The 25,533-nt window shown below is 35.4% G+C and overlaps 2 protein-coding genes across 2 annotated transcripts in view; one reads left to right on the top strand and one right to left on the bottom strand.

Annotated features, from left to right (window-relative positions):
• LOC148306311 (transmembrane protein 47) overlaps positions 1–4,437 on the bottom strand; it is a 69,603-nt gene extending 65,166 nt beyond the window's left edge. Inside the window, exons 1-2 of the mRNA XM_088265233.1 lie at positions 4,230–4,437; positions 2,411–2,493 (exon numbers count right to left, since the gene is read on the bottom strand). Coding sequence (XP_088121359.1) covers positions 2,411–2,458 — 48 coding nt within the window. The 5' untranslated portion in view covers positions 2,459–2,493; positions 4,230–4,437. The remainder of the gene's footprint in view (positions 1–2,410; positions 2,494–4,229) is intronic.
• Positions 4,438–4,998: 561 nt separating this feature from the next.
• On the top strand, positions 4,999–25,174 carry LOC148306310 (uncharacterized). The gene is made up of 18 exons (XM_088265227.1): positions 4,999–5,094; positions 5,596–5,676; positions 6,810–6,899; positions 8,230–8,432; positions 9,553–9,643; positions 11,850–12,069; positions 13,115–13,173; positions 13,267–13,485; positions 14,546–14,678; positions 15,311–15,446; positions 16,806–17,000; positions 18,046–18,261; positions 19,382–19,527; positions 20,175–20,312; positions 21,407–21,517; positions 21,606–21,721; positions 22,103–23,311; positions 23,624–25,174. Exons 2-17 carry the CDS (start codon positions 5,632–5,634, stop codon positions 22,901–22,903), a joined length of 2,919 nt encoding a protein of 972 aa, XP_088121353.1. The 5' UTR covers positions 4,999–5,094; positions 5,596–5,631; the 3' UTR covers positions 22,904–23,311; positions 23,624–25,174.
• The last annotated feature ends 359 nt before the right edge of the window (positions 25,175–25,533 follow it).

The following is a 25,533-nucleotide window of genomic DNA, read 5'->3' as shown; positions in this document are numbered from 1 at the left end:
CCCAGTATAAAAAAAATAGATCTGTATTTGATCTACAATAATGAACGTATCGACATGATTCATTGATTCAATGACAGGTGACACTTATTGTCACGATACGTTCATTATTGTAGACCAAATACAGATTTTTTTTGTACTGGGCTCAAGTAACACATCAAAGTTCAAGTAGCCCCGTTCTACGGTACATTAATACTATAACAAACGAAATACTTAGCTGTGAGTGTTTATCATAATAATTACCTTTTAAAAATAATCAATAACCTTTTAAAAATAATTCAATACTTTTCACGTGAATTGAAATGACAACCACGAAAATGTAAGATAATTAAAAAAAAAAAAAAAGATTAATATATTCCATATGCAGAATAAAAAAGAACACAAGGAGATAATAGCGAGTGTATTTGCCTAGAATTTTCACTCGTGAATTAATTCACAGTGAAGCAACCTTGAGGTAGTGTTTTACGAAAATGGCGCTATAAAAATTATGCAGATTTATTATTATTATTACTTTTTATAGCTTTTTTCAAATTTTCTCTGCTTCACAGGCATTGTGAAATGACACATCACTTACTCCTTTTAACAACGTCATATTTCAAAAATCGAGAATTTTCAGTTGTTCATGTTTTCTGAATGCCCAGAAAATGTACTATATAACAGCAAAAGCGGCATATTTTTAACTTAATATTTACCCGCTACAGGGAAGAAAGAGTGTTGTTTTTGCATATTTAAGAAGAGGTATTGTTTAATTTTTTTTTAATATACTAAATATTTTTCAAATGGAGAAAAAACCTTCAGGTTTTACCTAAAAAGATCTATTGCACAGTAAAAAGTTCAAAAAGTGGCTTGATATTTATTTTTAAAACATTATATAATATTTTTAAACTTTAAAAACGATCTCCTGAAAAATCAAGTTTTTTGATATATGACATTGTTGAAAGGAGTGAGCGGCATATTAGAATTGTGTGCTTTCTGTTTTCCATAATTTCCATTTAACCAGACTGAGCCACAGCAATATGTGGCCGGGTACAACTATACTAAATATTTCATTAGTCGTAATTGACAAAATAAGGTCGTTAAGGATGCAAATATTTATTTTAAAAATGAGGTAATGGCGCTCCAAAAAAACCTTAATCACAAAATAAACAAATCTTCATCAGCGGTATATCTCAGAGATAAGGATAAGAAGTATTTAGTAATGTTTCAGTTAGTTTTACTCACCATACAATAAATATTATTTATCAAAATATCATGTTTGATTAAGGCGTGAACGTAATTTCACAAATGACTAACATCTGATAAAAATTAAACATAAAAAAATATAATAATAAAATAAAACCCTTATCCGCACCCCAATGGTGCATAGGGCACTGCTTCATATAAACGAAGTGTTATCTCGATCGTTTACACACGAAGGAAAGGTGATCAGCCCTCCGCTTCAGGTACCAGTCCAGAGTAATATTGAATAATGAGTGAAAAAATCACTTATATTTATTTGACCCCCCTTGGGAATCGAACCCGGGACCTCCAGAACGGTAGCCGAGCGTGCTGACCATTACCCTACGGAGGCGGACAAAAAATATATAATATTATATTATCTTCATACTTACATATGCATAAACTCTAATGACAGACCTTTATTTTAAATTAACGTTTTGCTTAGTAAATAGCACTATTTCTTAAATTCTACTGTGACACGTGTTTCGATAAAAATAAGAAACAGCTCTTACCCCCTCTTCAACCTTCAACGTCCCAAGGACCCAACTCTAAAATTTAGAATTAGCTTCACATACGGTGTTTGAAAATGATGCGGAATTAATCGAAACACGTGTCACAGTACATTTTAAGAAATAGTGGTATTTACTACGTAAAACAGGGTTTGTTTATGGACTAGTGATTTATTGTTATATGTCTCTTACATTCATTCCTAATAAACCAAACTTAAGTGTCATGTACCAGTTACTATTTTTAATAAATACTTTCGATAATTTTCACAATTTTAATTGCGTAGTCCGCCTGACGAATTTTTAGTTACCATGTATCTACAAATATAGTTTAGTTATCTAAGATATAAGAATAAATAATATACCATACATAAATAACATAGTTTAGTAATGAGAAAACTGTGTAGAATGTAGACAAAAGAAGACATTCACATATAAAAATGTAAATTACACGAGTATATATGAACATGTTTACGTATGTACCTGAATAATCAAATAAAAAAAAATGAACAAGTGAAATACTATTTAACAGGTGAAATAAGTAATTAAAATCTAAAATACGATAATGGCTGATCAAGAAAAAAAATACAGTTACCCAGCGGTGACCGTGTAACGTTAACATTCATTCGTCACCTTGAGTCATAAACTTGCTTTCATCAATACACATATATATAAAAAGGAGATATTACCTTTAAAGGTCTCGTTATGGTGACAGTTTCTATCATAGTCGTCGGCATTATTGCAAAATGGAACCAATCACGAAAAGAAAAATCTGCAACAAAATAAACAATTGTAAAGTAAAATATCGATAACCATCCTACACCATTGCATCCTACAAAATCATTTTATATAATATATTTTGACATTTGGAGAAAACTTGGTTTCTCCCTTATCAACCTGTAAACCTCTTGGCTGTCCAAACTTAAAACACAGTAAGGGACATTTTTTTGTAGTATGTTTTTTTTGCATTTTTGGACTAAGTAGAATCTACTTAGTTCAAAAATGCAAAAAAAACGTACTACAAAAAAATGTCCCTTACTGTGTTTTGAGTTTGGACAGCCGCTCTGTATTAATCATTTATCCATTTCTGAGAGTCTGACACTACAATAAATGAAAGTCAAATAAAGATATCTAATTAAATAATGGCAATTCTTTAATTAGATATGTGAATTATTGTTTCGTCATTTACTTTGTGGTAAGACATGTTGAAATTATTAAAGAAAACACTTGTTTTTTTACCACTTGAGTTTATTTAAGACAGCAAGTTTTGGAAGCCAAGCTTAAATAAACTCAAGTGGTAAAAAAACAATTGTTTTCTTTAATAATTTTAATGGCAAACTAATATGTGCATAATTATATTTCTTCTCTTCTACTGCTTGGTATAGGCCTTGTGGCCTGTTCTAAAGAGGGAATAGCCTCCTGACATGTCGATTCTCTGCTGTCGATCCATCTCTTTGGTGGTATGCCCGGGAGTAGTCTACATTGAGGTTGGCGGTACAGTGCAATATGGGGGAGTCTGGATGGTTCCATTGTCCTCACATGCCTATACCGTTGCCTCCTTCGTTCCCTTCCCCACCTAACGACATCTTCGATCTTGCATACTTCCCTTATCCTGGTGTTCCTTATTCTGTCTCGTAGACTCTTGCCAGATATGGTTCTTAGAGTCTTCATTTCTGACATTCTTAGCGCGTTTTTTGTGACTACGGTGTTCGGTCTGCTTTCGATCCCATATGTCATGATGGGTCGCACACAAGTTTTGTATATTTTGATTTGCAGAATTGTAATGAATTTAAACATATTGACTCATAAGATATTTTCTATTAACATATGTAAATTTTAAACGACAATATTATATTGATAGGCATAAGCAAACAACATTAAAATATGTTATAAAAAATACATCCATCTGTCATTATAAATGTTATGTAGGTTTATGACCTCAATATGTTACAACAAATAATACAAAATTATACTTAGCTCAAATGTGTGTAAAACATTATTGATTGTTTAGAATAAAAGCTACTGTAAAAACATACATACTAAAATCGAAAATCGTTTAAAATTATTATGGAATAGGTAACTATACTTATTACCTTATTAGTTTTCAAAGATTTTTATTATAATAACCTTACAATATCACAGAGTAATCTGATTGCGCAAACACAAATGTTAAATTATTTTAAATTCGTTATTAAAATATCACAAATATAATCATTACTGTTTTATATGAAGGCTTTCCGCGAAAGTTAACCTTATTTATCATTAATCATCAATGGATGAATCATATTGTAAATATCAATACCGTTCAGAGAATATTCATAATAAAGATAATTAAATTCAAAACTTTTAATTGAATTTTTTTTAAACGTTTGAGATTTATTAGCGTTTAAGTAAGATTGTAACAGAAAACTTTAACAAAAAGTTTGTGTTTACAAACATGCCTGACACATCATTATAAATACAAAAAGTAAATTAAACGCATCAAAAGATTTATTAAAGTAAATTTACCAAAAATGCTGTGTCTTAATCTTGTATTCAACACATATAACAGGATAAGAACTTATCTTTCCGCACGTCACAATTTTAAAAATAATAAAAACTTAGGCGACGGACACCTCCACACCACAAAACACAACAGATAACACCATAGACAGTTGATTCCACGCGCAGATTGCAATGTCTTCATTTCGGTTTCATGTTCCAAAATCCCACTACTAAGATTAGTAGTGCTTTCCATATATATATAAAAAAAGCCGTAATACTGAAAAAAACCATAGATCGGTCGACGTTGGCGGAAAACGTTCATTAGAAGATGCCTACCTACCTTTTGTTATTATTGAATGAAATTAAATAGACGGTAAAAATATTTCCGACAGAGGAATCCAAACCAACCATTGGGATATTTTTGTTTGAACTAAAGGAATCATTAGGATATTGTTGTTCCGAAGACATATTCGCAAAGAACACATAAGACTCAAATTTTTAATTTCGAACTACAAATTTCCAGTCAAAATATAAACATTTTTTACCTTTTTGTGCAATTATCCTCCTCTTAAAATTGTTTTTCTAAACTGATGAGTTGAAATATTATTAAGTTAAAGTTTATTTGAATCCTTAAAAAATCTACCAGTAATTACCAGTTACCAATAAATTACCAGTGAGGATTTTATTTGGCAAAATATTTAGACGATTCTTAAATGTTATAATATGAGTAGGTACTTCACTAAAGTTGCGTTTGATTGAAATCTTTCTGTGAAATATTCGTGTGAACGCAACCACAGTTAAACAAAAAATACTAAGGACGAAGCTTGGATTTGTACCGTATTGGTTAGGTTAATTTTTTTCATAATTTGGATAAAAACAGTCTACAAATGTAAGTAAAATATTTTTATATCGTTAGCCCATAATAATTATCGCATAAATATATGGTTTTTAATATGTACCGATCGGTAAATTGTACAATTTGGCGTGATGTAATTGTTACGCCCGAATCGCACAATTGCCTCAAAAGTCGACGTAAATTCTAGGTTTTATGAGTAAATCCGTCAAAAAATAGGTTAATTATTATATATTACCTCTCTCGATATTTATATTTCATTTTTGTCACGTCTACTTTTTTGTTTGCTTACATCTGTGATGATTATTTGACATTTGGATACTAACCTTATAGTCATAATCATAACCTCACACGTCAGATTTTGTGAACAATCATATAAATATGATAATGTAGTTTATTTTCACTCCCTTTTGAGCATCAGTTTAGGAAAATAGTGCTAGTTTTGCCCCTTTTATGGTTTAAAATAGTGTAGTAATTGAGATTCCTTTGTTATCAAAATTGTTGTTGGGTTTTCTCTGAACAAGCTATTGTTTATAGATCTTTAATGCCACACTGGACCTGATTAAAGCCAACATGGAGAGTGGCAGCTTTACGCTGCGGTGGGATGATGATCCGAGGGTAAGTTTTAATTTTATTTTGTACTTAAAATACACTTTTTCAAATTATCTTGAATTTTTTGACTCTGCAAATTACTTTGGTATATTATCAGCATAATTAGATATTCAGTCCCATTTATTTTCACGATTTTTCTAAATAATTTTTTAACTGTGTATAAATAAAACATAAAGCATAAAGCACAGTTTTTCTCTTGATTTTGTGTTTTTTTTTCTTACCTAAAAGCATGTATTTTTTATTTAATTTATCTATTTATTTTTCTTATAAGAACCCAATGGTGCATAGTTTTGATGCAATGTTATCAGACTTGCGCTTCAAACACCAGTTCAGCCTGATATTCACGTTTCCGAGAGTATGGATGTAAATGAATCTCTGTGAGAATTTTCCTCAAACGAGTATCAACGTCAGTGAACGTTGAAGTCTATCTGTTGGTATGATGTTATTTGTATAGTAATGACATCTGTGGACATTTGTATTTAACTTTGTCATAATATAAAACCTAGAGATGGTGAGCTTTATTTTTTATTAAAATTATTTTTACATAATTTCTATCTTCATAATACAAAGATTTTATTTTCAAAAATACATATAAAAATATAAAATAAATAAACCCTTATCCGCACCCAATGGTGCATAGGGCACTGCGTCATATAAACGCAGTGTTATCTTGATAGTTTACACTTGAAGGAAAGGTGATCAGCCTTCCGCTTCAGGTACCAGTCCAGGGTAATATTGAATAAATATTACAGTGAAAAAATCACTTATATTTATTTTACCCCCCTTGGGAATCGAACCCGGGACCTCCAGAACGGTAGCCGAGCGTGCTGACCATTACACTACGGAGGCGGTACATAGTTAATACATAGTTAATGTAAAAAGAACCCACTCCCCACAGAAAGTCGGACTTCAATTATTGTACTCCCGGAAAGGTTAAGTAAATATTAGAATGGAAACATATATTTATTATAACCGTTAAACATGCTAACCACAACACAATAGAGTCTAGCTGGAAATTTTGTATGCGTAGGTATTTAGAATCCAGCCTAAGGCAGCGTTATAAATCCAATGGACCAAAAAGGACTTGAGTACAATATCAACGATACTTTTGTGAATTGATAGTATTTATTTTTCTTAAGGTTCAGAGGATGACAGAAGAAGTAATTTGCGACATGGAAACGGTTCAATCGCAGCACTATGTTCCTATGGACGGACACACTGGCCACCTTGTGAGTTTTATACTTTATGCATACTTATTTCTGTTGCGTTTCGGCATCATCATTGCGATTATAATTGGATGGCTCAGAACTAGAAAGAGTTAATAGACATTAGGAGAATACAATAATAACTTTTAATTCTAATTTATAAACTATTACTACTACTGCTACCATTGCCCCCTTTCCCTGTAGGGTAAACAGAGAGGATGGAACACCACACTCATGCATTGTAGCTCTAATTGGATAGATCAGAACTAGATAGAGTTGATGGGTTAGGAGAATATAATAATAGAGGAACAAGTTTTTATTCAAATCTATATGCAGAAAATACAAGTGTAAGGGTCTCTGCTCAGTAAAAATTATGCTTATCTCACCATAGATGTCTCTAGTGAACTTGTGCAGAATGTGTAACAAGTTTGATCAATATATCTAAAACTTTCAAGAATTTGAGAAGTGTGGTTGTCAATCATGGGTAGAATTGGCAAATGTGTTGAGATGTCAAAAATGCTTTAAATTTTGTGCAAGTTTTGACAGAGACTAGCGCGCATCCAATCGAACGCAATCAACTAGATTTTCAAATCCGACTTTTACCCGGGCTAGAAATTGGGGTTTATAACTATTCAAACGGCAAGCAGTCATTGCGATAACCTCCTCAGGCCCAATAACCCATGAGAATTTTGGTTGAGAATTAAGATTTATGAAAATATTATGCATTTATAGATTTGGCGTTTAATTTGTAGAACTCCATTATAATTTATGTATCAAATGTTAAATCAAACACTGATTTTTCGATCGTATTTTTCGAGTTATATTTTACTGTTGAAAAACACGTAAAAATCAATTTTGTGACAATTGTTTTGCCTAGTTATGGCGTACTAGGCGAAACAATTGTCTCAAAATGTATTTTTATGTGTTTTTCAACAATAAAATACAACTTAGTAGACTCAAGTCTACTAAGTCCGCCTCCTTAGTGTAATGGTCAGCATGCTCTGCTACCGTTCTGTAGGTCCCGGGTTCGATTCCCAAGGGGGGTAAAATAAATATAAGTGATTTTTTTACTGTCATATTTATTTAATATTACCCTGGACTGGTACCTGAAGCGGAAGGCTGATCACCTTTCCTTCATGCGTAAACGATCAACATTACACTGCGTTTATATGACGCAGTGCCCTATGCACCATTGGGGTGCGGATAAAGGTTTTATTATTATTATTTTATTAGTAGACTCAAAAAAAATCTCAAATGTTTGATTTAACATTTATTACATAAAATATTATGCATTGTACAGTAGTCATTTCTCATAAGACCACTGTGCTGTAATGGTGAAATGCGTTGGGTTCAGGGCGGCGACGGGATGATAGCCGACACGGACCAGATAGCGGCGGAGAACCTGATCTTCCTGGCGCAGGACGTGGTGGGGCAGCTGGGCGCGTATGGGGGCGGCCTGCAGTACCACCCCGACCTGGACACGGGCGCCGAGGAGGAGTGCCAGGTCACCGAGGAGGTCATCACCGACGACTGGGTGCAGCCGGGAGGACAGGAGAGGTGAACAACGCTACTTTTAATTATTCAACAAAAATTGCCTCTTTCAATCGGTTTTTCTTTCAAATATTAAGACCGTTTGGATATACTTTTTTAACCAGTTGCCAGTTTATCCTGAGTGTGACTCGGGCAAGGAGTTAGTATTGCATTGATGAGTCCGAGTGCTGCTCGGGCAAATCATATTCCAACTTGGTGGTATTGATTTGCTCGAGCCAAATATATTTATGTATTTGTTTTTATTGACTGACCCGGGCAGTGTTCGGGTAGTCCTGTTTCACGTTGTTTGGTGATGATTTCCTGCACTGACAAATTTCTCGCTAAAATTTGACTGTTAACTGGTTAAATCTTATTTTCTTATGGTGTACAAAATACATATCATCGTTGAACGTGGAAGTTTTTAGCAGCGTATGAAGAATCGAGTTTTTTTTTTTTAAATGTAAATGAACCCTTTGAATACAATTTAAAATTCCGATTTCGAAAAAATAATATGTATTTATAAATTGAAAAGAGTAATATAAATATAAAAGTAAAATAGTAATTCAATTATAATAAAAATTTACCAGTATTCATTGACTGTTTTACTATTGAGCCTTTTTTCACATATCATGCGAAAATTGCGGAAGGATTTTAGAGAAAAAAGTAAATCTTCAATTAAGCGTGCACAAAATTGTGTACATTTTCATCAAATATAGAGGGATTTTTGTAATTCTTTCGGTTGTGTGTAGGGAACATATCAAACTACTCAAATAATAAAAATAATTTCATTAAACTGTATTCATTTATCTTTCAAAAATAAAAAGAAGAATATAAAAAATTATTGTATGCAAAAATGTTTTCCCACACTAACTCCGTGTACTCCCTTCTTACACTGCACACAAATTAGTGAAGATCGTGTTATATATTTATTTATGATTATTATTGACGAATTAAAAATGATTTTCCGCACCGTGACACGTCTACACAGGTCGATATCTAAAATCACAGCAATAGTTGATATTTCAACAGTACGCAGTTTTCGCGCAGTAATAAAGCGTCGATATATCGACGGTACGCAGTAAAACAGTTAATACTAACATAGTCCCAAATACATAACTAATTTATATATTTAATTTATATTATTAAGGGTTGAAGTGCCGCTCGAACAACTAGCGATGGCGGCTGTGGAGCATAACAATGAAGAAAACAACATTGACGTTCCTCTGCCTACAGACCAGGTATGAAAATTTTATTTTTTACATTTTTCTAAAAGGAATTTCAAAGAATATTATAAAGTCAGTATAATATTGAAGAATAATAATTATGTAGTTATGATAATATTAATATTATTGGATGAAAATTATTTAGCTCTATTTGCTTGCTTCTTGTAAATTCCTACAATATACATAATAACAGATACATAATACATAATAACAGATAATCTGGGAACAGAGTGAATGGTGCACTAAAATCAGTTTTAGCAAATAAAAATCTATCAGCGGAAGCTAAACTGGCAGTACACAATGGAGTTCTGGTTCCAACCCTTATGTATGGAAGCGAAGCATGGAGTTGGCAAAAGAAGGATGAAAGCAGACTGAATGCAGTCGAAATGCGATCCCTCAGACGAATGTGTGGCAAAACGATGTTTGATAGATGTTCGAATGATGAAATAAGGAAAGAATGTAAGGCTGAGATAAGCATTATCGATAAAATTAAGAAAGGTGTGTTGAGATGGTTTGGACATGTGGAGCGTATGAGTGAAGAAAGAACGGTTAAACAAATTTATGGAGCGAATGTAGTTGGAAAAAGAAGCAGAGGACGACCGAGGAAAACTTGGCACAATCAGGTATGTCAAATACTTGAAAGCGGCCGGGTCAGGAGTCGTAATAATCGTTAGGTATGTATGAGGAGATGCATGAATGTAGAAGAGGCAAAGAATGTTTGCAAAGACAGAGTGGTGTGGCGTTCGATTCTCTCTGCCTACCCCTGCGGGGAAGCGGCGTGATGGTTAGTTAGTTAGTTAGTTATATACATAATAAACATTTTGAACCTTATAAAATTACTAATATTTGGAGAAACCCTTGAGATATACAAAAAAAATATTACCATAACAATATAGCAGTCGGTATTTAAAGCCTCCTCGATTTACAAGTTACATACCCATACATCGTTACATTATTCAAAACTTACATATGTGGTTATATCTTAAAGGGTAAAGTTTTTTTTCCAAATATCCTATCAAATGTCCTACTTTCAAATCCTCAATGGTACATTAACCCTTTGTACTCTATTTTTTTTTCACGAGAATACCAGCTATTTAATTGGGTGTTATATAAAAATATGAGGAAAAAGTACGATATTATTAGGAAATTATATTCTTTAGTAAGGCAGTAAATAAAATGTTGTAGTATGTTATTTATTGTTTCGGCATTCACTTTGTGGTAAGACATGATTAAATTTTAAATAAAACACTTTTTTTTTACCACTAATACTCAAGTGATAAAAAACAAGTTTTGTTATTAAAAATTGTGGTAATGATAAGAATTTATTTATTAAATATATATTAAAATGAGAAATAAAACTGATGAGTTGGTAGAACATATCTCCATCCCCAAAAAAATAATTACGCCACCATTTTAGCTATTTTCTTGATGAATGTATTCTTCTAATCATTATCCGAACCCCAACGGTGCATAGGGCACTGCATCATATAAAGGCAGTGTTATCTTGATTGTTAACACACGAAGGAAAGGTGATCAGCCCTCCGCTTCAGGTACCAATCCAGGGTAATATTGAATAAATTTTAGAGTGAAAAAATCACTTATATTTATCCCCCCCCCTGGGAATCAAACCCAGGACCTCCAGAACGGTAGCCGAGCGTGCTGACCATTACACTACGGAGGCGAACGAAATGATGAATGTATACCTTTTGTTTATGTCGCCGCTGCCGCGCCATCAGCGTCGTTAGAATATTTTCCATTACAACGAAGTACAAGGGGTTAAGCCATTTGACTGATTATCGGGTAAACGTGGCTAGCGCGTGTTGGCACCTATTGACGAGTATTGTGCTAATTGTTTGGTAATATATCCAAAATAAAACAAGGTTTGTTGGATTGATTTCTACATTTATTTATGTATATGTTAATATGTGACGCGTTTCGTCTTCTTAGGCGTTATTATCTTATTATCAAACACTGACTAAAAATATTTACAAAATGTCCTTATATACTAACAATAATAAGGACATTTTGTACATATTTTTAGTCAGTGTTTGATAATGTCCTAAGAAGACGAAACGCGTCACATATTAACATATACATAAATAAATGTAGAATTCAATCCAACAAACATTGTTTTATTTTGGATATATTACCCAACAATTCAATATGGAATTCTACCAACTGTCTGCAGTTACAATAAATATTGTGCTAATGTTTGGATCAGGACGAGTACACGGCGATGCGGCCGTACCCCTGCGACTTCTGCTCGCGCCGCTTCCGCAAGAAGGCCAACCTGATGAACCACATGGTGGCGCACCAGAACGACCGGCCGTTTGGCTGCAACCTGTGCGGGGCGCGCTACGTGCGCCGCTGCGACCTGCTCAACCACCTCAAGGTGCACGCCTACGTGCCCGTCGACGGCGAGGAGACCAACAACCACTTTGGTGAGAAACAACCCATTTAACACTTTATTTTATGTAACTATTGTATTCATCTTTTTGATTTTTTGTTTTCTGTTAAAATCAAATATTTCGTAGTCGTACAGGAGAAAGTGACCAACTACAAAAACGTAAAATGTTCAGGAGTGCCATTTAAGTCACTTTTGCTTGGCAAGAAAATAAACATCAATGCAGTTAGTCATTTTTAACAAGTCAATATATTATACTTCCAAGTTTAAAATCCTTTGGAATTTTTTCAGGGCAAAATTACGCTAGTAAGATATCAAATACTTAATGATCACGTTTTTGTAAAAAAAATGCACTTGGTCACTTTCTCCTGTATGACTACGATTTGTAGTTTATATTAGCACTTTTAAGCTAATTTTATTTCTGATAATATCTTTTCTATTCTTGCCAGCACACTTTATTATAACCTAAAATATAATGTATACCCACACACAGGCCATGCCTTTGTGGGATATTTTTTTGTACTGGTAATTATAATATATTGTGAAATGCAAAAGAATTTCTAATAAAGAAAAAAAAAAAATTACCAACTAATTTTCAAAAGGCTCACCTTTAAAACCACGCATATTTGTACCAATAGCAAAAAATGCACGCAATTAACGGAAAGGAAATGTAGGAGGAATTTTAAGTAGGAAAATAAGATTAGGATCAATGGCTAGGGCACTCAGGGCTCCATATCTGTACATATACGAGTTTTACATATATGTACAATGTAAAGCTCAATTCTGTAAATATACAATACTTTTTATATGTTTCTAATGGCAGGCGCCGTGGCGCAGTTATATAGATGCTCGACTGCGAAACTGACGTCGCGGGTTCAATTTCCGCCAAGTGCAAAATAAATTCAAGAAAGATTTATTTGCAATTGGTCTGGGTGTCTGTGATGTATTTTTCACCTTTACCTTCCCTCTCCTCACTATCCTACCTGCAGATAAGCCTCTAAATGAGAGGCTTTGCGGGCTATTCCTTTTTTTTTAAATACATATTATAAAAAAACGTAAATTTTGATTTTGTATTTTTTCAGACCTACTTCAGGAATTGCCTAAGCGTAAATCTAGAAGGCGGTCTCGACAATCCTCGGAGGTAAGAAATCGATTTTATATAAGAAAAAAATGCATCATTGTTCCTAATTCCTCCTTGTAAATAAATTCCTCATTCCCGTACTTCCTCTTTTAGAATGGCAACTCCTTCTCGTACTCGTTTGAGGCGGAGACGTCGGTGGCGGCGCGCACGCAGCAGTACGGGGGGCAGGGCGGGGCGAGCGGCAGCGGGGGCACCGTCAGCGCGGCGCCCAACCCCGTGAGGTTCCAGGTCACCGACCCGAGGCGCCCCTTCGTCTGCCAGCACTGCGGAGTGGGCTTCGCCAGGGAGAAGGCGCTCGCCTCCCACGCCAGGGTTAGCGCAATGGACTACATTACAATAACTTTAACCTTCTCGCGGTGATATGATTTACTACAACTCGACTTTAAAAATGAGAATATCAATATAAAATACAGTGAAACCTCTATGTATCGTTCCTCAAGTAATCGTTTTCCCGGATGTGTCGTTTATTTCTTCTACCCCGAATGCATTTCATACAAAAATAGATCACATTGATCGTTTCTAACACCATTTTACCGCATTCGTCGTTAGAATTACGCTGCATATTTGATATATTTTGGCTGTTTTTTTTTACATTCTCCTCAATGTTGTTACATTCGATGACAATGTTCCAACGTGTGGGATAGAAAGTATCGAAAACCTATGTGACGCAAGGTTGACGGATACAGCAGGAGAGGTCAATATTGATGAAGAGGAGCTGCTGCCTGTACCTTAATTTTCAGAAGCATGCACACTCCTTGAAAGTTTGAAAACTTTCTTCTACTCACATTCAATGGCGAAAAAAATATACATATTTGCAAAGATGAAAATAAAATGTCGATCACAGATTATTTCAAATAAACAATAAACTTTAATAATTGTTGGTTCTGTTCAACTTTGTATTTTTTTTAAAAATAAATACATTTATTTGCATGTAAACGTTGTATTCCTCTTAGAATTTGAACCTACCAATGGTTGTTCAGATTGGGAGGACGGTATCTTCACTCGATAGCATCTCCTTGTGTATAAACTTCTTAATCCCGCTTTCATTGTTTTCCCGCTTCATAGTTAATTTCAATAGGTCCCTTTAAATACGATAAATAGAGGTTTCACTGTATTAAAGATACAGGCTCAGAATTTTTGTATTCCTCCGTAATACAATTACGTGTTACGTAAAAGTATTATAATATCAAATTATTAATTTGCAGGGACAGAAATAAATAAATTGTGAAAAAATCGGGGATAGAATCACCAATACACAAACGTTTCTCAGTGTATGCGTGTGTGCCGCACTTTACGTACTCGCGGCTTTATACTGTTTCCGATGATCTTCCTTTTCACAGTACATTCACATAAAGTGTTCCACCTTACACAGATCCACGGCGGCGATTCTCCTCTGGAATGCAACGTATGCGGAGAGCTGTGCTGGAGCCGAGAACAGCTCGCCAGCCACGCAAGATCCAAACACCCCCACAGGCCGCTGCACGATGTTTCTACCTCTTACAATGGTGAGCTATAATTTCACACTCTTTCCTGAAAATTGCGAATTACATCTGTGCATAAAGTTTTGACAAAAAAAAACACATCTTCAACATGTAAATAATCTCATTGTTACACCAGTCATTTTGTGGTAATATCGTTTCATTATTTATTTAAATTTTACTAGGTAAATATTACTTTTTATTAACACACTTAGGACGGGAAAGGTATTTCTACCCGTTCGGCCGATTGATGCTTAAGGACAGGTAGGGTGTATTTACCTTCTGCGCCGGCCTCATTTCAAAGTCAGAAAAGAAGGAATTACATATTTAATGTTTTCATATGAATATTATGTACCAATTTCTTTGTTAAGATAACACGAACAAGATAACACTGCATTTATATGATGCAGTGCCCTATGCACCATTGGGAAGACACCACCGAGAGAAAATCACTAATATTTATTTTCATCCCCCTGTGGGAATCGAACCCAGGACTTCAAGCATGGTAGCTATACATGTTAACCACACGACGGTGGCGAACATACTGTGCTAGATAAAAAAAGAACAACTAGACATCCTTAAATATTCAATTTTATTTATATGAGAATGATATTTGTGTATTTTTTTTTTAAATACGCAAAAACCTTTTTTGAATTTAGATGCATCATCCGACACATCGTTTGCGGAAGAGCGGGTGGAGAGGGATATCGGCACTCCGGAGTTGACTTGCAAGGATTGTGGAGCCGGTTTCCAGCGGGCTGATCTCCTCAGGAGGCATATCAGAGCTGCTCACAGGTATAGTACCTTTGAAGATTCTCATTGCCTATTAAGTACAAGGATTTACAGCATACATAGTTTATATGTTTTCAAAATGATAGTAGATGTGTGTAATTAATAATAAATATATAAAGGTGGAGACTGACCGGAGCATTTCGTTGTAACATAACGTCGCTTGCGGCGAGCATCCGAAACTATGGATGGAGCGCTCGGTTCGCTGTACTGGACTGCCTTAATGCTCGCATCGTAACATGTTACGTTACGACGAAATGCTCCGGTCAGTCTTCACCCTTGGTTGATCCCTTGAAATAATACAATGGAAACAACAATACAATAGACACAAAGGATTTAATATCTTACATAAATCAAGATTTGTCACATAGCTCATTTATTTGTCTTGTCATATTTACTAAATAAGACACCACTTAATCTGATAGATCTTTATGTCCTATTGCCTCATCAATTTTTATCAATTGCATACCGTAGAACGGGGCTACTTGAACTTTGATGTGTTACTTGAGCCCAGTACAAAAAAAAATAAATCTGTATTTGGTCTACAATAATGAACGTATCGTGACAATAAGTGTCATCTGCCAGGGAAACAATGAATCATGTCGATACGTTCATTATTGTAGACCAAATACAGATCTAAATATTTTTTTTGTACTGGGCTCAAGTAATACATCAAAGTTCAAGTAGCCCCGTTATACAGTACCCTTTTTTTGCACATTCTGTTTCCAATTGAAATCTTTTTTTTTCATAAATTGGACATACCCAGACTAAATGAGGGAGATCTTGTGATGATGTCTCTTCACATTGACAAGTAGAGTTTTGTCTAATTTTAAAACGGAAGAGGTATTCTCGAAATGCTCCATGACCCGTAAATTTTTTAGTCAATGCATCTGTTCATGCCAAAAATTGTGTATTTTTTATAACAATTTGTTTATTAAAATTATAGGCATAAATGTATTTGAGAAGAACAAAGAGACGCAGTTCATTAAGTTTTAAATGTTTACAATATTGTCCCCACCACATGCAACTCTTTTAAAATCGTATATGAGGGGTGGAGGACCAATATTTTCAGGCTCAAATTAGAATAATATTCAAACGTGTATACGTCGCGCTCGCTCTTTTTCTATTGGTGTCGCTTTGTTCTTCTCGCCTTAATAAGTGTTAAAATTTTAGATATGTTGGTGTCGCTTTGTTCTTATAACTTTTCTAATTTTTATAAATAAATAATTGACTATCACTTGCCCGTTTCCGTCTTCCTCATCACAAGTGTTCCAGTACCATTAGACGAAACAGCATCATTGAATTTATGTTTATTTACCATTTGCGTTAGGTATTTTTATAAATCATTGGATATTTGTACATCAGCTACAAGCTGGAGCCGCGGGATCCGGTCTCCTCGGGAGGGGAGCAGTCGGGTGCGGAGGGGGAGGGGGAGGGGGAGGCAGACGGCTGGCAGGAGCACGAGGAGCAGCACACGTGCAGCGCGTGCGGGGAGGGCTTCCGGGACGCGCTGGACCTGCTGGCGCACGCCGAGAGCCACGCGCGTAACCGACACAACCGGTAAATACCAACCCTCATCTAACTCAGTGTTCCGCGAACTTTTTCTGTTCAAGGTACACATGCCGAATTAAGAAATTTCAGAGGTGCATATTTACCATATTATGGTAACATATTTAACATATTATGTTTAATGAAATATGTGAGCCTACTTAACTGAGCACAGGCAATCAAATTGGAGCAATTGTGTTTTTTTCACAAAACTAGACATTTTCGCGGTACACCAACTAATCACCACGGTACACCAGTGTGCCGCTGCACACACTTTGCAGAACAATGATCTAATGCACACTGCCAGATATTGATCTTTGGCCTTTACATTACACTATCTTCTTTACGTTATTCTTAAATACATATATTACATAAACATTTCCAGCACATGTAATATTGATACAGCATAGTATTGATTTTTTATTTTTATTTTTTGTTTATGACTTTAAACCGAAAAATAAACAACATGCAAAGGGGTAAATTGGGAAATAGGCATGAAGAAATCTAGAAAAAAACAATCGTAAATACGGCATTCCTGCGGAGCTAGCTTGTTAGGATGACCGAGATAAAGAAAGAAGAATAGTCCGAAGAAGAAACCTTGTCAGGGTTGACGTCATGCGGCTTTAGCTAAAGAACTAGGTGTAGATGTGACGAAAGTGAAGATATGTTTGATGCTGAAGCAGAAGCAAGTATTCCCCATTCAAGCACAGTGCCTGCCTTAAATATATGCCTACAATAAGCTGACAATTCCTGTGCCAGGGAAGATGTTTTTATGTAAATTGCAAGACAAAGCTTTTTACCTGTCATTAAAAATCTCGCCCAACTGAAATATTTTATTTGGTTGAAAAAATATGTTAAAAAAAATGTTAAAATATCATTTTATTTGATAAAAAATCCTTATAGATTCTCTGTACTGTAGACCGAACAGAGGGTAAATCTTCAGCTTTCGGATTATAGAGGTCCTGCTTTATAAGAGCCTCCGATCCTGTCTAACACTAGGAAAGTTTCATATTCTCTCCCCCTGTCTGATTAGCCCTTGTGATTGCGTGTCCCGCAGGTGCATGCAATGCGGGGAGACGTTTGCGGATGAGCAGTCGGTGGGCGCGCACGTAGTGGACGTGCACGGGCCGCTGAGCGCGTCCACGTGCGCCCGCTGCGGGCGCCTCTGTCGCGACCGGCGCGCGCTGCTCAAGCACTCGCAGGCGCAGCACGCTGCGCCCCCACACACCCTCTTCTGCTCCAAGTGCGGGAAGAGCTTCCACAACAAGGCCAGGTTACTACATTCATTATTATTATTAATAGGTGATATAAAAAGTTTCATTAATTGATTCTGCAGTCACTTTGTTGTAAAATTTATCCATTTTTAATTAATGTTTTACTTAGTAAATACCACTTTTTCTTAAAATCTACTATGACACGTGTTTCGATGCATTCCGCATCATATTCGAAACACGTGTCACAGTAGATCTTAAGAAATAGTAGTATTTACGAACTAAAACATTACTTAAAAATGGATATAAAAAGTCCCTGCGGTTGTTGATGCTTATATATCGAGCAACACTTGCCCGATTGTTTCAAATCAACATGTGTTTTTAAAATGTGATGTTTTAATCTACATTTTTTGGCAAAATAATTTTCCAATTTGTTGCTTGTATAAAAAGTTGTATCGATTCGAAAATGAGTGAAATATCTGAAAAAATACGCAGTGTCTTATTTTTATTTACAAACAAAATTATAATAGCAATTGATAATTTTTTTTATATATATATTGATTTGGCATTGAATTTGTAGTAACTCCATTTTAATTTATATATTAAATATTAACCTTCTCCTCCCGGTGATATGTATTTACTAAAACTCGACTTTTGAAATGAGAATATCAATATAAAATACAGTAGATACTGGCTCAGAATTTTTGTATTCCTCCATAATGTAATTATGTACATATAACTTGTAAGTATTATAATAAAAAGTTATTCATTTGCAGCATGGGAAAAAAATAATTTGTGAATAAATCGGGGATAAAATCACCATTACACAAACGTTTCTCATGTCCAGTACCAGTAGTGCGCAGATCGTCTTACGCGACGGTCGTGTCGCTACGTTAGCTAATGCGGCTACTTGCGATGTATTTTTTTTCTCGTTGTCAGATAATTACCAGAGCTAACTTTACAAAACTGTTACATTTCAACTTCAACTAAGGTCAATAAAAGCAACACTTAGGAATATTCACATTTTTCCAGTTTTCAAACCATATTTTCATATGGTGTACAAAATACATATCACCAGTGCACGCGGAAGTTTTTAGCACCGTAAGGGAGGGGTTAAATTCAAACACTGTTTTTTTTTGAGATATTTGTGACATTTTATTTTATGTTATGCTTTGCGTCCAGGTTAAAACGGCACATGGCATCGCATCGAGACAAGGCTGTGGCGTGCAATGTGTGCGGGGAGCGCTTTACCGACGGCCGCTCACTCATGAACCATCGCCACTCACATTCTGGCACTGCAAACCGTCAGTTTCCTTGCAAAGAGTGCGGTAAGTCTCATATAACAATTTATAAAGGAATTTTTTTTAAGGCAATGTCACAGATATTTTGTTGTATGAACAAATAGGTTAGCAAAATAAATCACAAGACAATTAGTATAATTGTTATTCATATCTGTAAAGAAATTCTTCTTCTCCGTCTTAGTCCTCATTACTGAGAGTTGTGACCCTTGTTGAAGCAATGACTCTTCTCCAGTTATCCCTTGACTGTGCTGCACGTAGTGTGTACCCGTAGATGGAAGCATCTATAGCTTTGGAAGTTACAGATGCTAGTCGTTAAAAAATATAATGTGAGACCGTAGAACGGGGCTACTTGAACTTTGATGTGTTACTTGAGCCCAGTACAATTTTTTTTAAAAATCTGTATTTGGTCTACAATAATGAATGTATTGACATGATTAATTGTTTCCCTGATAGGTGACACTTATTGTCACGATACTTCGATCGATACCACAATCTAAATTTTTTTTTGTACTGGGCTCGAGTAACACATCAAAGTTCAAGTAGGTACTCAAGTGGTAAAAAATAAGTGTTTTATTTATAATTTAAACATGTCTTACAACAATGAAACAATGAATAATATAAATAGTCCTCTAACTTGGGTGACCGCATTTTGAAATAATTTGATTGTTTTACAGGAAAAACTTTTGGATCCCGAAGTTCTCAACAGATCCACATTCGGATCCATACGGGGGAAAGACCTTACGCCTGTCGGTTCTGCTGGAAAGCATTCGCTGACGGTGGCACATTGAGAAAACATGAGAGAATACACACCGGTATAGATCCTTTTTTGTATAATAAACATTTAACGTTTTCAGGTCGGATTATACCATGGGTAGCCAACCTTTTCAGCAGCCGGGCCAAATTTTAGAAATGAGATTTCCTACCGAGCCGTAAAACAAAATTTCTTTTATTATTCAAAACAAACATGAAATATGTTGTTTTTTTAAAGGCGATATTAAAAAATGATGATCGAACATATTTATTAAAATAGAGTTAGACAATTATCAATCATTTTTATTAAATTTGGGACAGGCTTATTTTTGAGAAATCAGTTTTCTTTTCTTGACACAGAATTTTAATGACAATATCCAAGCATTCCTTAAACATTTCGCAATCTGAATATTGGTTCTATTTTTTTGCTAGTATCATGGCTATTGCGTAACTAGCTTTTAAGTATTTTGACTCTTGAATCACTCTAGTCAGTCGGTAATAGCACCATCAATGTGTGTTTAAAAGTCTTTCACAAAATGTTGGGATTGTTTGTTAAAACGAATATAAGAAATTGTCACGATAATGAGATACTTCCATATATGGATATGATACGAACTACGCGTGATGGAATGTTCTTTTGGTGGTTTTATGTACAAAATGTGTGATATGGTCCGCGGGCCACAAGAAGACGCCCGGCAGGCCGCATGCGTCCCGCAGGCTGCGGGTTGGCTACCCTTGAATTATACCAAATTTAATTTCATACGAAAAACAATCCAAATTTTAAGAAAAAAATCTGATTAAATTTATTGAACAGCCAACATCTTTGTCCGCCTCCGTGGTGTAATGTTTAGCTACCATGCTGGAGGTCCCGAGCTCGATTCCATGGGGGGGGGTGAAAATAAATATGTATTAATGATTAGTGGTCACTGAAGCACAGGAGTGATCACCTTGCCTTCATGTAAGTAACGATCAGGATAAAACTGTGTCAATACGATGCAGTGCCCTATGCACCATTGGGTGCAGATAAGGGTTGAAAGAAGAGGAAAAAATCACATCTGTTTGATAATTTTGGCCATAAAGTACGAAAGAAACAGCTTTGCTAGCTTTATTACCGTAAATAATGAAATGTAACATAGTAACGCCTATTTATTTATAGGGGAGAAACCTTATGCATGCGCCGTGTGCCCGCGGGCATTCAACCAAAGAGTAGTCCTGAGGGAACACGTCCGCTCCCATCATTCGGCTCCCGATGCCCGAAGAGGGACAGGTAACGCAATCTTCATTTGCTTATTTTTATTTTTCGTATGTATCACCAGATTTTAAAAATGTTAATGAGTATAATTTGCTTGTTTTAGGGGCTGCTCCCTTTTGGTGCGCCGTGTGCGCTCGCTTGTTCCACAGTTCCGGGGATCTGGTGCAACATATCATACAACATTGTGACGCTAACACGGCCATGAAGCGGCAACCCCAGGTACGGAGGAATTACTCTACCTTTATCCTTTTTACGCAGACAAGTCAAATATGCGTGGTATGACTTGCGCCAATTTTGTAAATGATTTTTTAGATTCAAATGTATCGATTTTTTGCCATCACATTGAGTGTTTTTGTTAATAAAATACTACTTAGTAGACTCGAAAAATCTGTGTTTGATTTAAAATTAATACATAAATTAAAATGGAGTTCTACAAATTAAACGGCAAATCAATAAATAATATAAGCAATAACTTGTAAATTCTAAAGATTTTCCCAGAAAACCCATAAAATATATTTAAGATATGAATTATGAATACAATCAATTGATGCACATTGTATGATTTGTATATATATTTTTCCATACTTTCATCCTTCTCAGGTTGGACCTAGGAAATACAAACGCCGCCGGAAATTAAAACCTCACGAATTGGAAGCGCTGTCCAACCATTCCGAGAAGAACGATTCCGATCACAGTATTCCCGAACCCGAAGAGCTCCTTATACCCGTCACTCCCAAGAGAAGAGCGTCGCAGTCCAAGAAGCAGAAGAAAGTAAAGGCGGCGACCCCTCCGGTCGACGCCGGCTACGAAGCCATCATGCGAAGCTTACTCAACACTAACAACACCCAGAAAGCGGCCGAGTCAGCGGTCAGCGGTAGCGCTCGCACCAAGGGAAAGACCAAGGGCAAGAAGGGAGAGGCGCACTCTAGACCCAAGATGATCCACACGCAGAAGGCCAAGGCCGCCGACGGGGAGACTACCGGGAGACGCAGGGGCCGTGCCGCGGCGTCCACTACTTCCGTCACTACGGTGATGCAAGGCAAGGAGGACCGCGTGCAGGTGCGTCCGCGCACCAAGAACGTCAAGTACCACGAGCCGGGCCGTCCGCCTGCCGCTACTTTCCCCAACAACGTCAAAACCGAACCAGACACGGACATCGCGGCCGATTTGAGAGAGATCCTCCGCGCTCCGGAACCCAAACCGGTCGCCATCATCCGTAACCAGCGGATCAAGAGAGAACCTCCGCCGCCAGAGGTGGAGATCAGTGAAAACGGCGACAGTATTACGGTCAAAGCCGAAGTTGACGAATCTCCCGAAGAAGGACCCTTCCGCTGCGAGATGTGCTCTCAAGCCTTCCCGGTCCGAGACCAGTTGCTCTTCCACGTCCCGATTCACATTTGACGATCTCTCAGAATTCGGAACAGGTAGTTGCGAAGCGTCCTTGCAAATAATGCTACTGTGATGTAGTGAAAGATTTAAGGATAAGAAGCATATTCGTATATAAGACCCGAAATTTTGATGAATCGTATTTTTCCAAACCACACCGTATATCATTATGCATTTCTTTTCCCCGGTAATTAATTAATAACCGAAACGAGTTCTGTATTTTTATACACTAATTAGAATTAAATTAACATATTGCGTTGTTGCGCACTATTAATATATTCACCAAATATTTTTCTTTTAACATCACACTTATCCTAATAAAATAATAGTCAAAGATGGTGTAACGTAACAATTGAATAATTCAAACAAATTAAATTCTGTTTGAATGAAATACTAAGGTGTCGGGGATCTCCGTTACATAAAGTCCATTTATTTTATGTATTAATTTTAAAACAAACACAGATTTTTTGAGTCTACTAAGTTGTATTTTATTAACAAAAAACACATAAAAAATTATATTGTGACAATTGTTTCGCCTTGTTAGGGCATTATCAAACAAACACATTCGTTTGATAATGCCCTAACAAGGCGAAACAATTGTCACAATATAATTTTTTAGGTGTTTTTTGTTAATAAAGTACAACTTAGTAGACTTAAAAAATCTGTGTTTGATTTAAAATTAATACATAAATTAAAATGGAGTTCTACAAATTAAACGCCAAGTCAATAAATAAGTCCATTTATATTTATATCCATAGTCATATGAAATACACTATTTCTCTTTTATAAAATAAATGTACAAGTGTGTCTTTCAATATGCGAAATGAACAGGGCATAATAGCTGTAATCTGATCCTGACTATAGTTTTGTTTAGTTTAAAACTGACACATTGTGTCAATCCTCATATATTTTATAGTTGCTCTAATATGTGCGCATGAATTTGCCTATAATCATATCATTTGGATAGTTGCAGGAAATCCTGCATAAAAAAATGATATTTGACCGTCGGATTTGATAAGTTAGCAATAATATATATTTATATAATTATTTATGGTGTTATCAAAATAAAAATAAAAGTTATTTTTTTATATCAGTACCGTAATTTGATTTTATACAATGTGATTTACTACGTTTCAACAAGCTCATGTACAATCGATTAAATAATTATGAATGTAAAATGTAATATATTATATGTATATTTGAGCATAGTAGATTGTGAAGTATGTACCATGTAATGATAAAATTAATGGATGAATAGAATGGTGGCCTTTGTTAGCCCAGCAAGATGTGTTATTGTATTTTGGATAAGTATTTATATTTTTTATCAGACAACTAAAGCCTACTTTCCGAGAACCTTGTACATAATTGTATACATGGAGTAAAACACAGGATAGTTAATATGTTCAATAAGATTCTTCAAAAACCCTTATCAGCACCCCAATGGTGCATAGGGCACTGCATCATATAAACGCAGTGTTATCTTGATCCCTTTACACATGAAGCAAAGGTGATCAGCTCTCTGCTTCAGGTACCAGTCCAGGTTAATATTGAACAAATATTATAGTGAAAAAATCACTTATTATCTGACCCCTCCGGGAATCGAACTCGGGACCTCCAGAATGGTAGTCGAGCGTGCTGGCTATTACACTATGGAGGTGGACAAAATTTATTTGATTATTTATGTTACTTTCTCTTTCTATACACATCCAACAATATATAATAATTTGACACAGTGTTGACTTGACTTTTTGTGTTTTGTGTAATAAAATGTCGAACGAAAATAGTGAAAATGTCGTAATTTTATACGACAAACAATTAAAGTAATCTTTCGTAAGTACAGCGGTGCCTCGAAACTTGGTGGACATGTTACTGGTGTCAACAAATCTCATCGGGCTAAAGCCCTAAACCTCTGCTTGTTATTATGTTCACCAGAAACCTCAACACGTATAACCCTCCTCTTACTGCACTAAAGAAATCCGCTGTGTAGTTAATACACATGTATAAATGACTATTTAAAATTAGAAAAAATTGACGCTTGATAATTGCTTAAATTTAAATGCTTGATGAAGTCAAAGGTGATGTTTATTAAAATTTGATAGCTGAAAACATGAAAAAAATCTTACATATACCTGTAGCGCATACAAGTCTCGACTCTGTTCATTACTAGAAACATGACTCGGAGATTGCATATCTTGTCTAAGATATGCAATCTCCAAGTAAAGAAAGTAAGAGTGAGATGTGAATAACGTCGCATAGTGTTTTTTTTTAAATCATGAATAAACCCAAGTAAAGACAACCCGGTCATTGATCAAATGAAATAAAAGTAAAGTTGTTTTATTAAGAACTATATAGTTGTTTTTTTTTATATATTTCTATTGAATTGCAAGGAGTTCAGGAAAGTAGACTTCCGTTTTACATAAATCAAAATGGTCGAAAACATTGTGCCATATGGGGGTTATAATCAATAAATCCATATTTGTATATTTGTATCGGTTTGTATGATAATCTGTATATAATGATTTAAAGAGTACTCAATGTAATTGATAATACCATATTGTACATAATTTACATAGTGCACATTTTTATAAGTGTTTTTGATAACTTTTTTATGCAGTAATACGTATAAAGTAATACATCCTTACTGT

The sequence above is a fragment of the Brachycentrus maculatus genome, unplaced genomic scaffold, assembly GCF_059751285.1.
Source record: "Brachycentrus maculatus isolate JH-2025_06_01 unplaced genomic scaffold, ASM5975128v1 h1tg000244l, whole genome shotgun sequence".
NCBI lineage: Eukaryota > Metazoa > Arthropoda > Insecta > Trichoptera > Brachycentridae > Brachycentrus > Brachycentrus maculatus.
Note: the sequence above shows the minus strand (reverse complement) of the source record. Positions and strands in the feature narration are given on the sequence as shown.

Bases quoted from the DNA above. Each gene is read 5' to 3' on its own strand.
- LOC148306310 (XM_088265227.1), top strand. From the start codon at position 5,632: ATGGAGAGTGGCAGCTTTACGCTGCGGTGGGATGATGATCCGAGG. The intron at 5,677-6,809 runs GTAAGTTTTAAT...ATTTTTCTTAAG, and splicing joins GGTGGGATGATGATCCGAGG to GTTCAGAGGATGACAGAAGA. The intron at 14,679-15,310 runs GTGAGCTATAAT...TTTTGAATTTAG, and splicing joins TGTTTCTACCTCTTACAATG to ATGCATCATCCGACACATCG.